Source organism: Natator depressus, chromosome 9 (assembly GCF_965152275.1).
Source record: "Natator depressus isolate rNatDep1 chromosome 9, rNatDep2.hap1, whole genome shotgun sequence".
NCBI lineage: Eukaryota > Metazoa > Chordata > Testudines > Cheloniidae > Natator > Natator depressus.
In genome coordinates, this window is record NC_134242.1 from 2,164,440 (window position 1) to 2,177,721 (window position 13,282).

Below are 13,282 nucleotides of genomic sequence, written 5' to 3' on the forward strand. Positions count from 1 at the left end.
GTTTTTACGATTAGAGGAGCTGTAGTTAAACCATGTAACGCAGCTACTTTTATGCTTTCTTATAAACCAGCTTTCAGAAAGTCCACAGCTTCGCCTCTGGTCACAGCTTGCCCTGGGGACCAATGTGCGGCACCATGGTGAGCTGTCATTCACTGATTGTTCTGGATGGGAAGATACAGGGAGATCCATTGGACCTGAAAATGTTTGAGGCAACCAATTGGGTAAAGCTTTGTCTTTCTAAGATTGGGGAAAATCTTGGTACTGGCACAAGGTGGGGGCCATTCCTTACTAACTGTTGCAGGTTGTCTGCTCCCAAAGAGAAACCAAAGGGAAGGGTCCTCCTCTGTTCAAAGAGTAGATATTGGGCAAAGAAAGTCCCATCCTGAGTCTTTTCTTCCACAAGGAGGGCAGGGATAGCTCTCCCTGAAAAGAGACCTGCGTTCTCACCACTCCACTGTCTATGATTTTCTACTCTGGCATTTCTGCAGATCAGATGGGGTTGGTAGGTTCATGAGCCTCACCTGTATTCCCAGCCTAGTTCCTTAGGCCTGGTCCACACTTAAAATTTAGGTCAACATAGCTTTGGCATGCAGGGGTATGAAAAATCCACACTCCTGCATGCTGTAGCTATGCCAACCTAGACCCCTGGGCAGCTGCAGCTAGGTCAGCAGAAGAATGCTTCTGTCACCCTAGCTACTGTTGCTCGTAGCTACCAGCTGGGTGACTACAAAAAATAATTTTCCCTCTGTTGATACTCACACTTTCTTGTCAACTGTTGAGAAGGGGCCACATCTACCGTAATTGAATTGGCCTCGTTAACACTACAAAAAGTAATTTTCCCTCTGTTGATATTCACCCCTTCTTGTCAGTTGTTGGAAATGGGCAACATCCACCCTAATTGAATTGGCCTCAATAGCACTGACCCCCCACTCGGTAAGGCAACTCCCATCTTTTCATGTGCTATGTATTTATACCTGCCCTTCTGTATTTTCCACTCCATGCATCTGATGAAGCGGGTTATAGCCCACGAAAGCTTATGCCCAAATAAATGTGTTAGTCTCTAAGGTGCCACAAGGACTCCTCGTTGTTTTTGTCCTGTTTGGGATGCACAGACTGCCAAGGGAGCTAAGATTATTCCACAGCATGGACCAAGAGCTGGTACTTATTGGACTGGGCTAGAAGTAAGCTAAAGTAGAACATCCGTCAGTTGTCAGAGGCAAAGACACAGCTAGGTTGTTTTAATTCTAGCCCGTAGAGGGTAGGAGCACACACATACAAGGCTAGTGTATTACAATATATTTTGCTCAAGCAGGCTGAATTCTGCGACAAAGGGTATTTCAAGAGCCAGGAAACTGAAAGACGAATGTCTGTCTTACTCAAGGATAGGACTATTAACCAATACTGCAAATCACAAGGTGGAGTGAGCTCCTGGAACTCTGAAAGTCATAGCTAGACAAAAACCATTTCAGCCGCTTAATTAACTCTTCCTCCTTGTCAGTCACTAATGTAATGATGAAACCAGCACTAGCCTCTTATGTTTCATTTCTGAGATACATTGTGGGAATGGAATGCTGGATTTTTAAAACAAGCCTGGAGGAGAAGAAAAGTTTGAATCTTGGAGACATTAAAACATCAGTGTTCCTATATACCCTCTGCCATAAGTCAAAAACAATGGGACAGTCAATGAAATCGAAAGGCAACATTCTGAAACTGATAAAAGAAAATGCATTTTTACACAATCCATAATTAACCAATGGAATTCATTGCCACAGGACTTCACTGATGCCAAGACTTAGCAGGTTTCCTAAAACGGGTTAGGAAAAAGGTGGGTAAAGAACAGCCACCTTTATATTAGATAGGAGAGATTACTTTATTTCTACAAAGGATATAAACCTTCACGTTTCAGAGCCTAAATCAGTCACTAATGACGGGAGATAGGAAGAAACTTCCCCTGGGGCATGTTGTTACTGATTTCCAGTCTGCTTTCTTACGCCTGCTACTGATCATGGTTGCTGTCAGGGACAGGATTCTGAACCCGATGGGTCACTGTTCTGATCCAGTGCAGCAACTCCTGTCTTCCTTATATTTAGCCCATCCTGGAAGTTTACATTTGGCTTCATGATGACGTAGGCAAACGGGATGGGGTAAATTTAACTTGCATCTAGTGGCTGATTGCAGTAACTGCAGCTCTAGAATGAAGCAACAATGCTTTAACTGGCAGATGAAATACAATGTGGATAAGTGCAAAATAATGGATATCGGAAAATATAATCCCAGCTATACATACAAAATGATGGGGTCTAAATTAGCTGTTACCACTCAAGAAAGAGATCTTGGAGACATTGGGGATAGTTCTCTGAAAACATCCACTCAACATGCAGCAGGAGTCAAAAAAGCGAACAGAATGTTAGGAACCATTAGGAAAGGGATAGAGAACAAGACAAAAAATACCATAATGCCGCTCTACAAATCCATGATATGCCCACACCTTGAACGCTGCGTGCAGTTCTGGTCACCCCATCTCAGAAAAGATAGATTAGAACTGGAAAAGGTGCAGAGAAGGGCAACAAGAACGATTAAGGGTGTGGAACAGCTTCCGTATGAGGAGAGATTAAAAAGACCGGGAGCGTTCATCTTAGAAAAGAGACAACTCGGAGGGATGTGACAGAAGTCCATCAAATCATGACTGGTGTGGAGAAAGTGAATCAGGAAGTGTTATTTACTCCTTCTCACAAGAACCAGGGGTCACCCAATGAAATTAACAGGCAGCAGGTTTAAAACAAACAGAAGAAAGTGCTGCTTCACACAACACCCAGTCAACCTGTGGAACTCCTTGCCAGAGGATGTTGTAAAGGCCAAATGTATAATTGGGTTAAAAAAAGAACTAGATAAATCCATGGAGGATAGGTCCATCATTGGCTATAAGCCAAGATAATCAGGGATGGTGTCCCTAGCCTCTGTTTGCCAGAAGCTGGGAATGAGTGACAGGGGATGGATCACTTGATGATTCCCTGTTCTGTTCATTCCCTCTGGAGCACCTGGCATTGGCCACTGTCAGAGACAGGATACTGGGCTAGATGGACCTTTGCTCTGACCCAGCCTGGCCGTTATTATGTTCTTAACTAACTTCCATGGCCTGTGTGCTCTTTAAAGGGCAGCATCAACTAAGTAAAACACAAACCAACAAATGAAATAGAACCTGACTTGTAAGCAGTCACCTCCAGAAGGACTTGGACTGCCAAGATACACAGTGTAGGGATGGGATCTTCCCTGGTGAACAGAGCAGGGTCTTGGGAGTCGTGATTTCTGGGATCTGTTTCCAGTTCTGTCATTAACTCTTGTGTGGCCTTGGGCAACTTACTGTATGCCTCAGTTTTCCCATCTGTAGACTGTACATAACGACATAAAAAAACCCTAAATAAAGAATGTTAATGTTGCCCACCTCCTCTGCTCCTGTCTTCCACTGCTTCTTCCCCATTCTGGCTATGCCCCGCAGCTTCTTGCCACCCTCTGGCTCCTGCAATACCCTCTCCCCATCCCTCCCCCTTTCCAGTTCCTCACCCTTCGGCACTCAAAGTGCAGCGGCTTGCGCCTCCTCTTTGCTGCCCTAGAGCCAGTCAGGGAAGCCCTGAAAGCAAGTGCAGGCAGTCTCCTTGCTCTCTCAGTCCTGGTGCCTGGAGCCACAAGGAAAGTCCCGCTCAGCCCATGCAGCGTCAGCACGCAGCATGCCCAGCCATTCTGTGGGGATGGTGCAGGCACATTCCAGGCTGACGCAGGAGATGTGCAGGGCCAAAGGACGCTGAGGCTAGATGGAATCTTTGGAGAGTTTAGCAGCCACTTGAATAAATCTCTACTGAGCGTGTGCAAACTGCAACTTTCCAAAGGCTTAAAACTTGGCCAAATTTGGGCAGATTTTCATGGGAGGAGCAGCAACAGGCACAACCCTGACCCTGGGCGACCCCCTGCCAATTGTCAAGACCCTGCTCCAACGCAGAGGGCACTAGAGCTACTAAAAAAATCCTTAACAGCTAATTTGTTAACATGAGCAAAACAACATTTCCCCCTGATCTCATCCCCAGAACCTGCTGAATCATTTTGGCTGAATCTTCCCATGAAAACCACAGCCTGTGGCAGACACCTGGCGTGGGAGGTTTCAAGCCAAGGGTAAAAGTTTGGCCAAGTTACTGCCGTCCGCCTTGAATGACAATGGTGTAAGCCCCAGCGCAGTTCAGTTGCTCTGCGTTACGCCGCAGCATCACGAGCGGCTAAAATGCCACATTCTCGAGCAGCAGTCCTTGGCACAGATAGTGCAGGCATAAGGCATGGGGCCAGGGGATGAAGCTAGCATTCTCCAAGCACTTGAGCTGTGCTGTGCTTTCCTTTTCCCTCTCTGTGTGGTATTCTCTCTCCACTGCCCCTCCGGAAGCAGGGTCTGATCACGGGACGTATCGGGCTACCTACACCATGTATAATAATATTTACCTTCCTCACAAGGGATGTTGTGAGGGTCACTAAAAGTTTGCTGTAAAAGACTGTGAAAGTATTGGATGAAACCTGCTGGTGCGAACTTGATTATTAATTCACCATTGACCTTCATTCAGTGCAGATTGTAGAATTTATCTTAAAGTGTACGAGCTAAAAGGTCCTCTTTGTCTTTGAATAAACAGGAGATCGAGGATTCCAGTGAAGATCATGTTAAGAATGGCGAATTCGCACACGCTGTTGTTATTAAACCTGGACCCAAAGCCGGCAATGTAAGCTTTTAATCACATACACACCATCTATAATTAAGTTAAATTCGAGACAACAATAATTAGCTGCTCTGTCAAGAAGTCCTCGGTCACCCTGCCCCTTTACATTTCACCAGTCCACCGTTGTGCTTGGATCGACGGCAAAGAGCTTTCTCTCTAATCACGAGAAAGAAAACGGGCTGTGATTGTGGTGCTCACTGGATTGGGCGCTGCAGGGCACAGAGCAGGGAGGTGTTATCTCCGCAGCGCTGCAATTCACTTCACCACTCGTCCCTTCCTGAGCAAAGACCATCACTCAGCCTGGGTTGTGAGGTGGAGATAACATACCCCTGTTAGGGAAAAAGGTTTTCCCTCCCGTCTAGGGTTAGGAGGGTAGCCTTCCCTGGACTTCTGTATTAGCCAAACAAAACACAGAGTCTTGGCTCTTTGATAAAGTGAGGCACTTTAATGCTAGCAAGTACGACAGCTGAAGGGCTCACCAATTCCTTTACAGAGGAAAATGGTGAAGCCCCGAACAAAGAACAGAGATGGGCTTTTATAGCTTGGTTCAACATACAGTGTGATATCTCTTCCAGTTGAAGCCGGTTAACCCGGTCTGTTTGAAGTTCTGGGGTAGGTATAAACATGGAGGCTTATCTGTATAAGAAATTCTTTTCCCAAAACAGGGAGTACAGGTTACACACAGTTCACATTCCTTCTACCCATAACCTTAGAGAGAAGACAGATAAGCATAGAAAAAAGACAGAGGCCTAGCTTTACATGATTATAGGGTTGTTTTCTGGTTCTTTTCTTTATCACTCCTGGGGCTAGGCTGAAGTTCCCTAGGTTTCTACACGGCCAGAGTGTGCCTGGCCCTTAGGCAGGGGGCACTGAGGGGAGGAAGGGCACTAGGATACTCCTCCCCTCCTTGTGTGGCCTGTATAAAGGCCAGGGAGAGTCATGGTCCCTATCCTTGTGGGAATGCAGGGGCTGCTGTGTCCCTGCTCCCCTGGGGGTGCTTGATACCCCCAAAGGGGGCAGGACCAAGGGTCCGGCTTGGCCCATGCACCTGCTAGCAGAGCTGGGCAGGGAAAATAAATGAAAGGCAAATGTCCCATAACTGCTTCAGGCCGGTTTGAAAATAATCCAGCACTTTCCTAAGGGCTGGGTTGTGACACCCTTACCTCCTTGGAATCGATGGCTCTACTAGGGGCTACTCACCAGTGGGGAGAGGAGCCCTCTGTTATTATATCAGAGAGATGTATCAGCTGGGGCTATGGACCAGTCTATTAATTCTATGTTAATTCACAAGTGACTGGTCACACAGATCCCGCGACTTGTGTGTTTAGTGAAGTATAAAAACTGGATCTCACTGTCCAGGAAGGTTTTCCTGAAATTCAGCTTACAGGTTTCCTGCCTAAAATTTCAGCGTGATGCTCCTGACCCCTACACTCCTCACTGAATCATTCCCCTCTGCTCTGGGAGTTATCACCCCTCTGACAGATCAAATGATTGATTTTTTTCCTCTGAAGCATCACGGCCGGCCGGGGCTGGAGACAGGACATTGGCCGGGGAGGGCTCGGGCTCTGAGGGGGCACCGAGCATTCTCTCTCTCTCTCTCGCTCTGGTGCTTGGCTGGCTGGTTGGCGCTCACATGCACAGGGTCTAACTCATCGCTATAAGTGAGGTTGGGTAGGAATTGACCCCCAGGCCAGACTGGCTGGGACCTTGGAGGTTCCTCTCCTTCCTCTGCAGTGTGTGGGTGCGGGTCACTTGCCAGGATCATTTGGGTGCATCTCACATCGTCCTTTCCCTGCCATGGCAGGGGCTTGGGCACTGGCGAAGCTCGGTCCCTCCCGTTCGCTGCCTGTGGGACAGCAGTCTGCTCTCCGGTGGCCTGGGATGCTTATTCCGGTTGGTGGGTTTATCGTGCAGGTGCTGGGGGCTGTTGGAGGCCTGGGAGATACAGCCAGTCAGCCCAGATGGTCTGGTTGGCCCTTCTGGCCTTAAATTCTATGACTCTAACCACACTGCACAAAAGCCCAGAAGTCACAGTTTGTGCTCGCACGTGGCTCAGCCCTAGCACCCTGCGATGGCCCTGGGAGCAGCACAAACCCCCTTGACTTGAGGTTATAGCCTTCCTGTAGCACAGCGGTTCCCAAACTTGTTCTGCCGCTTGTGCAGGGAAAGCCCCTGCCGGGCCGGGCCGGTTTGTTTACCTGCCGCGTCCGCAGGTTCGGCCGATCGCGGCTCCCAGTGGCCGCGGTTCACTGCTCCAGGCCAGTGGGGGCTGCTGGAAGCGGCACGGGGCGAGGGACGTGCTGGCCGCAGCTTCCAGCAGCTCCCATTGGCCTGGAGCGGGGAACCGCAGCCACTGGGAGCCGCGATCGGCCGAACCTGTGGACGCGGCAGGTAAACAAACCGGCCCGGCCCGGCAGGGGCTTTCCCTGCACAAGCGGCAGAGCAAGTTTGGGAGCCACTGCTGTAGCATGTGGTACCTGCGCTTCTCTCCTAGGTTCCAGTGGAAGGAATTGCCATCTTACACCAGTTTCCATTTTCCTCAGCCCTGCAGAGGATGTCGGTCATAGCTCAGGAGATCGGAGGGGAGCAGCAGGTCTTCATGAAGGGTGCTCCAGAGACAGTGGCCAAGTTTTGTAGACCAGAAACCAGTAAGTAACATCTCTATAAATGCTCAGACATATGTGAGATATGGCTTTTAAACTGTACGGGGCCTGCACTATGACAGGAGAGATCTGGGTTTGATTTCTGAGCCCAGACTCTTACATCCAGACTGACAGGAGTTAGAGCTTTACCATCACTCGACAGTGGCTCATTCTGGCTGATCTGAGTGGGATCTGATTGGATCTAACCAACCCCTGCTCAGCCAAAGGACGCTGCTGAGAGATGAACAGACAGTACAAATTGGTGGCATCCTCCACAGCAGATATTTCAAAGACAACCCTCTTGATTTTCCGGCCTACAGTAGCCAAGCAGTAGTATTGTGGTTTTTTTGCTCTTGGCTAAAATGACCAATATGATTCACAGCGTGAGCTAATGGTTAGAGCAGGGGACTAGAAGACAAGACTCCTGGGTTCCAATCCAGCCGCAGCCACTCGCTTGCTCTGTGTCCTTAGTCAAGTCACTTAAACTTTCTGAGCCTTGTTTACCCATCTGTAAAATGGCTAGAACAACACACCTACCTCGGAAGGCACTAGGAGAGTTTATTAACATTGATAAAGCAATTTGAGACGCTTGGATGGACAGTGATAGAAAAGGGAAGTTTTGTTACTATTATTATGCCAAGTCAAATTCATCAGGCTAGTCCTGAATCAGTCACGAGGCTTATTAATAATTGGGGAAGGAGGGGTGCCCCCGGCCCTCTGATCATGGAATTCTCTCCTGTTCAAAGGCAGCCCCATGCTTCCAGACCACTTTAGCTCTCCAAAGACGGCAGATTAGGCTTGACAGCACATTGTTCTTGTCACTGTTCAGGGCAACTGCACCTGTATTTCCCTCAGGCTTCCAGCTCCACAACTACTGCCGATCTTGGGTGGAGACCTGCGTCTCTTTCCTTCCTGACCAGGGTACATCAAAGCTGCACAGTTCCCTGCCTGCACTGTGTATTTCCCAGCAAAGAGAGTCTGCCTAAACAGATCTGCTTGCTTTCTCTTCAGAGGCGGATCACAGAGGGATTGGCACAGATATATGTTACCACACAGCTCTTTCGAAGCCAGCCAGCTTTTATTCTTAAGGCGAAAAGCATCATAGACAAAACATATTAAAAACAGTGAGAGAAGCTGCACATGCTAATAAGTTTACGAGGCATCGCTTCACCCTCAGGGCTTCTTCGTGGTTACAAGGGCAGAGCTTTGGCTCAGAACAAGAGCACAGTCTTCTGCGGCCGCAGTAAGCCCAGTCCTTCCAATCCTCCCCTAAGGACTGGGGCCCTGCGTGGCCCCAGGGTCTAGTCGGTTTGCTGGATCAGGAAGAAACCCCTGAGTCAGTTCACAACCCAGTTCACAACACTGCTTTTATCCCAAAGTCCTTTCTTTGTTGGTCTCTGGAGAATCCAGTTTGAACTAGTCCATGTACTTCTCCCCCGGTGGGTGGCTTCAAAGGCTGAGAGAGGACATTCATTTGCACACACACACAGCCCGGCTACAGCAGGAATGTACAATGCCACGACAACAGGTACACAACTGCATTCTAATGCAGTGTGCCCCAAAGGGATTAACCCTCATTCAGGAAGGTGGAGCTTAATTCCAGGTGGTTTGTTCAGGGTACTGTCACTGTTTTCTCCTGCACAGTGCCACCCGGTTTTGCCAGTGGGCTTCAGCTCTATGCAGCACGGGGCTTCAGGGTCATCGGACTGGCGCACAAAATTCTGCAGGGAGGGAGGCAGGCAGCTGGCTTAACAAGGTAAGAAACAGATGACTGCCACTGACTTACTGGGCTCTGTAGCTGTCCAGCCATGGGGAAGGGAGATTGTGGGAAGGGCTTTGGAGGACTATCTGCACTCTCACATGACCTTGCCTGCATCCTCAGTGCAAAGTAGCCTGGTTCCAGCCCAAACTAAAGCACAGAGCAGGCTTTAACCCATCCCCCAACCCATACACTTAAGGTCAAAAGTGCAATAAGCATGTGCTTGAGGGTTGTGTGTGTGGATGGGGTGGGTTGGGCAAAACCATGCACAGGAGCCCAGGCTAACCCTCCAGTGACACATACCCTGTAGGCTGAGCTGACGGCGCTGCTGTGGAAGGAGTAGGCAATGAATGAGTTCAGGAGGCAGGCTTCGAGAGTCTCCATTTAAAATCAGGATCGTGGACCTGTCTAGGGACGCAGGAATCTTTTCTGCTGGCTGTGGCAGGAATTTACCTGAGCTCTCCAGCCTAACACCCAAACTTATAGGCGTGCAACATATTTCGCAATACTGTTTTGTCCTATGGGCAATATTACCAGTACAATAGGTGACATATGGATATTGCTGGCAGCTTTTCTTGTGAAGTTGTGGGTCAAGCTGCAAAGTGCAATTCTGCTCTGAAAAGTGACCCTTAAAGTGGCACCTGCGACTCAGCTGATCTGGTCACAGTGAGCATTTGCAGAATCAGACCCCACATGCCAGAATGACGAGAACAAGTTTTGGTCCTTTCCCTCCAGTCGACCCCCCGGATCCAGCCCACATCTGGAAGAGAGCTGGGTTCTGTTCTGACTCCGTGCTGCAGCAACATGATTGTTAACTGAGTTCCAAAGGCAGGGCCAAACCCTGCTCTCACTGGTCCTTGTACAACTCTATTCAAGCCAAGGGCGTTGCACATGTGTGAGTCAGGGCAGAGTTTGAAGCCATGGAGGCTGAAGAGGTGTAATGGAGGGTGGAATTTAGCTTCCAGCATCTTTGTTGCCAGCGATGATGCAAGAGCCAAAAAGAAGCCAGCCTGACTTTCCGATCTGAAGTTGGATTTGCAGAGCTGGTAGTTACCAAACAAACATACTTTTATTTATTAACTCAGTAAATACAATCTGGTGTCTCTGTGAGATACCATATGTGACCCCTTTTCCCACCCCTATGCCAATGTTACAGTTACCTTGTAGACTAGAACTAGCTAGGGATCTGCAGCTCCATTTTGGTCCCCAAGGCCACAATGAAATCAGTAACAACCTCCAAAGCTAGATATACACTGCGCTTCATATACAGACCAAGGAAACAGGTTTCAGTGGTAGCCGTGTTAGTCTGTATCAGCAAAAAACCAAGAAGTCCTTGTGGCACTTTCGAGACTAACCAATTTATTTGGGCATAAGCTTTCGTGGGTTAGAATTCACTTCATCAGATGTATGAAGTAAAAGGTACAGGAGCAGGTATAAATGCATGAAAGGATGTGGGTTGCTTTACCAAGTGTTAGGTCAGTCTAATGAGATACATCAATTAACAGCAGGATACCAAGGGAGGAGAAATAACTTTTGAAGTGATAAGAGAGTGGCCCATTACAGACAGTTGACAAGCAGGTGTGAGTAACAGCAGGGAGAAATTAAGTTTAGGTGTAATGACCCAACCACTCCCAGTCTTTATTCAGGCCTAATCTGATGGTATCTAGTTTGCAAATTAATTCCAGTTCTGCAGCTTCATGCTGGAGTCTGTTTTTGAAGTTTTTTTGTTGAAGAATTGCCACTTTGAGGTCTGTTATTGAGTGACCAGAGAGATTGAAGTGTTCTCCTACAGGTTTTTGAATGTTATGATTCCTGAAGTCAGATTTGCATCCATTTATTCTTTTGCGTAGAGACTGTCCAGTTTGGCCAATGTACATGGCAGAGGGGCATTGCTGGCACATGATGGCATCTATCACATTGGTAGATGTGCAGGTGAACGAGCCCTGGATGGTGTGGCTGATGTGGTTAGGTCCTATGATGGTGTCCCTTGCATAGATATGTGGACAGAGTTGGCACCGGGGTTTGTAGCAGGGTTTGGTCCCTGGGTTGGTGTTTTTGTTGTGTGGTATGTAATTGCTGGTAAGTATTTGCTTCAGGTTGGGGGCTGTCTGTAAGCGAGGACTCGCCTGTCTCCCAAGGTCTGTGAGAGTGATGGGATGTATAAGTAGGGGCATAGCGAGCAGATCGAGGGACGTGATCGTTCCCCTCTATTCGACATTGGTGAGGCCTCATCTGGAGTACTGTGTCCAGTTTTGGGCCCCACACTACAAGAAGGATGTGGATAAATTGGAGAGAGTCCAGCGAAGGGCAACAAAAATTATTAGGGGTCTGGAACACATGACTTATGAGGAGAGGCTGAGGGAACTGGGATTGTTTAGTCTGCAGAAGAGAAGAATGAGGGGGGATTTGATAGCTGCTTTCAACTACCTGAGAGGTGGTTCCAGAGAGGATGGTTCTAGACTATTCTCAGTGGTAGAAGAGGACAGGACAAGGAGTAATGGTCTCAAGTTGCAGTGGGGGAGGTTTAGGTTGGATATTAAGAAAAACTTTTTCACTAGGAGGGTGGTGAAACACTGGAATGCGTTACCTAGGGAGGTGGTAGAATCTCCTTCCTTAGAAGTTTTTAAGGTCAGGCTTGACAAAGCCCTGGCTGGGATGATTTGATTGGGGATTGGTCCTGCTTTGAGCAGGGGGTTGGACTAGATGACCTCCTGCGGTCCCTTCCAACCCTGATATTCTATGATTCTATGATTCGTCCTTCAGGATAGTTTGTAGATCCTTGATGATGCGCTGGAGAGGTTTTAGTTGGGAGCTGTAGGTGACGGCTAGTGGTGTTCTGTTACTTTCTTTGTTGGGCCTGTCTTGTATTAGGTGACTTCTCCATACCCTTCTGGCTCTGTCAGTCTGTTTCTTCACTTCACCAGGTGGGTATTGCAGTTTTAAGAACGCTTGATAGAGATTCTGTAGGTGTTTGTCTCTGTCTGAGGGATCGGCACAAATGCGGTTGTATCTTAGAGCTTGGCTGTAGACAATGGATCGTGTGATGTGGTCTGGATGGAAGCTGGAGGTATGTTGGTAAGTATAGCGGTCAGTAGGTTTCCGGAATAGGATGGTGTTTATGTGACCATCGCTTATTAGCACTGTAGTGTCTAGGAAGTGGACCTCTTGCGTGGACAGGTCCAGGCTGAGGTTGATGGTAGGGTGGAAATCATTGAAATCATGGTGGAATTCCTCAAGAGCTTCCTTCCCATGGGTCCAGATGATGAAGATGTCATCAATGTAGCACAAGTAGAGTAGGGGCGTAAGGAGACGAGAGCTGAGGAAGCGTTGTTCTAAGTCAGCCATAAAAATGTTGGCATATTGAGGGGCCATGCGGGTACCCATAGCAGTGCCGCTGACCTGAAGGTATAAATTGTCCGCTGTGCTTACCTACATGCCTCCAGCTTTCATCCAGACCACATCACACGGTCCATTGTCTACAGCCAAGCTCTAAGATACAACCGCATTTGCTCCAATCCCTCAGACAGAGACAAACACCTACAGGATCTCTATCAAGCATTCTTAAAACTGCAATGCCCACCTGCTGAAGTGAAGAAACAGATTGAGAGAGCCAGAAGGGTATGGAGAAGTCACCTACTACAAGACAGGCCCAACAAAGAAAGTAACAGAACGCCACTAGCCGTCACCTACAGCTCCCAACTAAAACCTCCCCAGCGCATCATCAAGGATCTACAACCTATCCTGAAGGATGACCCATCACTCTCACAGATCTTGGGAGACAGTCCAGTCCTTGCTTACAGACAGCCCCCCAACCTGAAGCAAATACTCACCAGCAACTACACACCACACAACAAAAACACCAACCCAGGGACCAAACCCTGCTACAAACCCCAGTGCCAACTCTGTCCACATATCTATTCAAGGGACACCATCATAGGACCTAACCACATCAGCCACACCATCTGGGGCTCGTTCACCTGCACATCTACCAATGTGATGTATGCCATCATGTGCCAGCAATGCCCCTCAGCTGTGTACATTGGCCAAACCGGACAGTCTCTGCGCAAAAGAATAAATGGACACAAATGTGACTTCAGGAATCATAACATTCAAAAACCAGTAGGAGAACA

The 13,282-nt window shown here is 48.2% G+C and overlaps 1 protein-coding gene across 1 annotated transcript in view; it reads left to right on the forward strand.

Moving 5' to 3' along the window:
- The window catches only part of LOC141993742 (putative cation-transporting ATPase 13A4), a 66,398-nt gene that overhangs the window by 32,698 nt on the left and 20,418 nt on the right, over positions 1–13,282 (forward strand). Inside the window, exons 14-17 of the mRNA XM_074963331.1 lie at positions 71–221; positions 4,668–4,754; positions 7,246–7,399; positions 9,038–9,149. Of these exons, the coding sequence (XP_074819432.1) occupies positions 71–221; positions 4,668–4,754; positions 7,246–7,399; positions 9,038–9,149 (504 nt within the window). The remainder of the gene's footprint in view (positions 1–70; positions 222–4,667; positions 4,755–7,245; positions 7,400–9,037; positions 9,150–13,282) is intronic.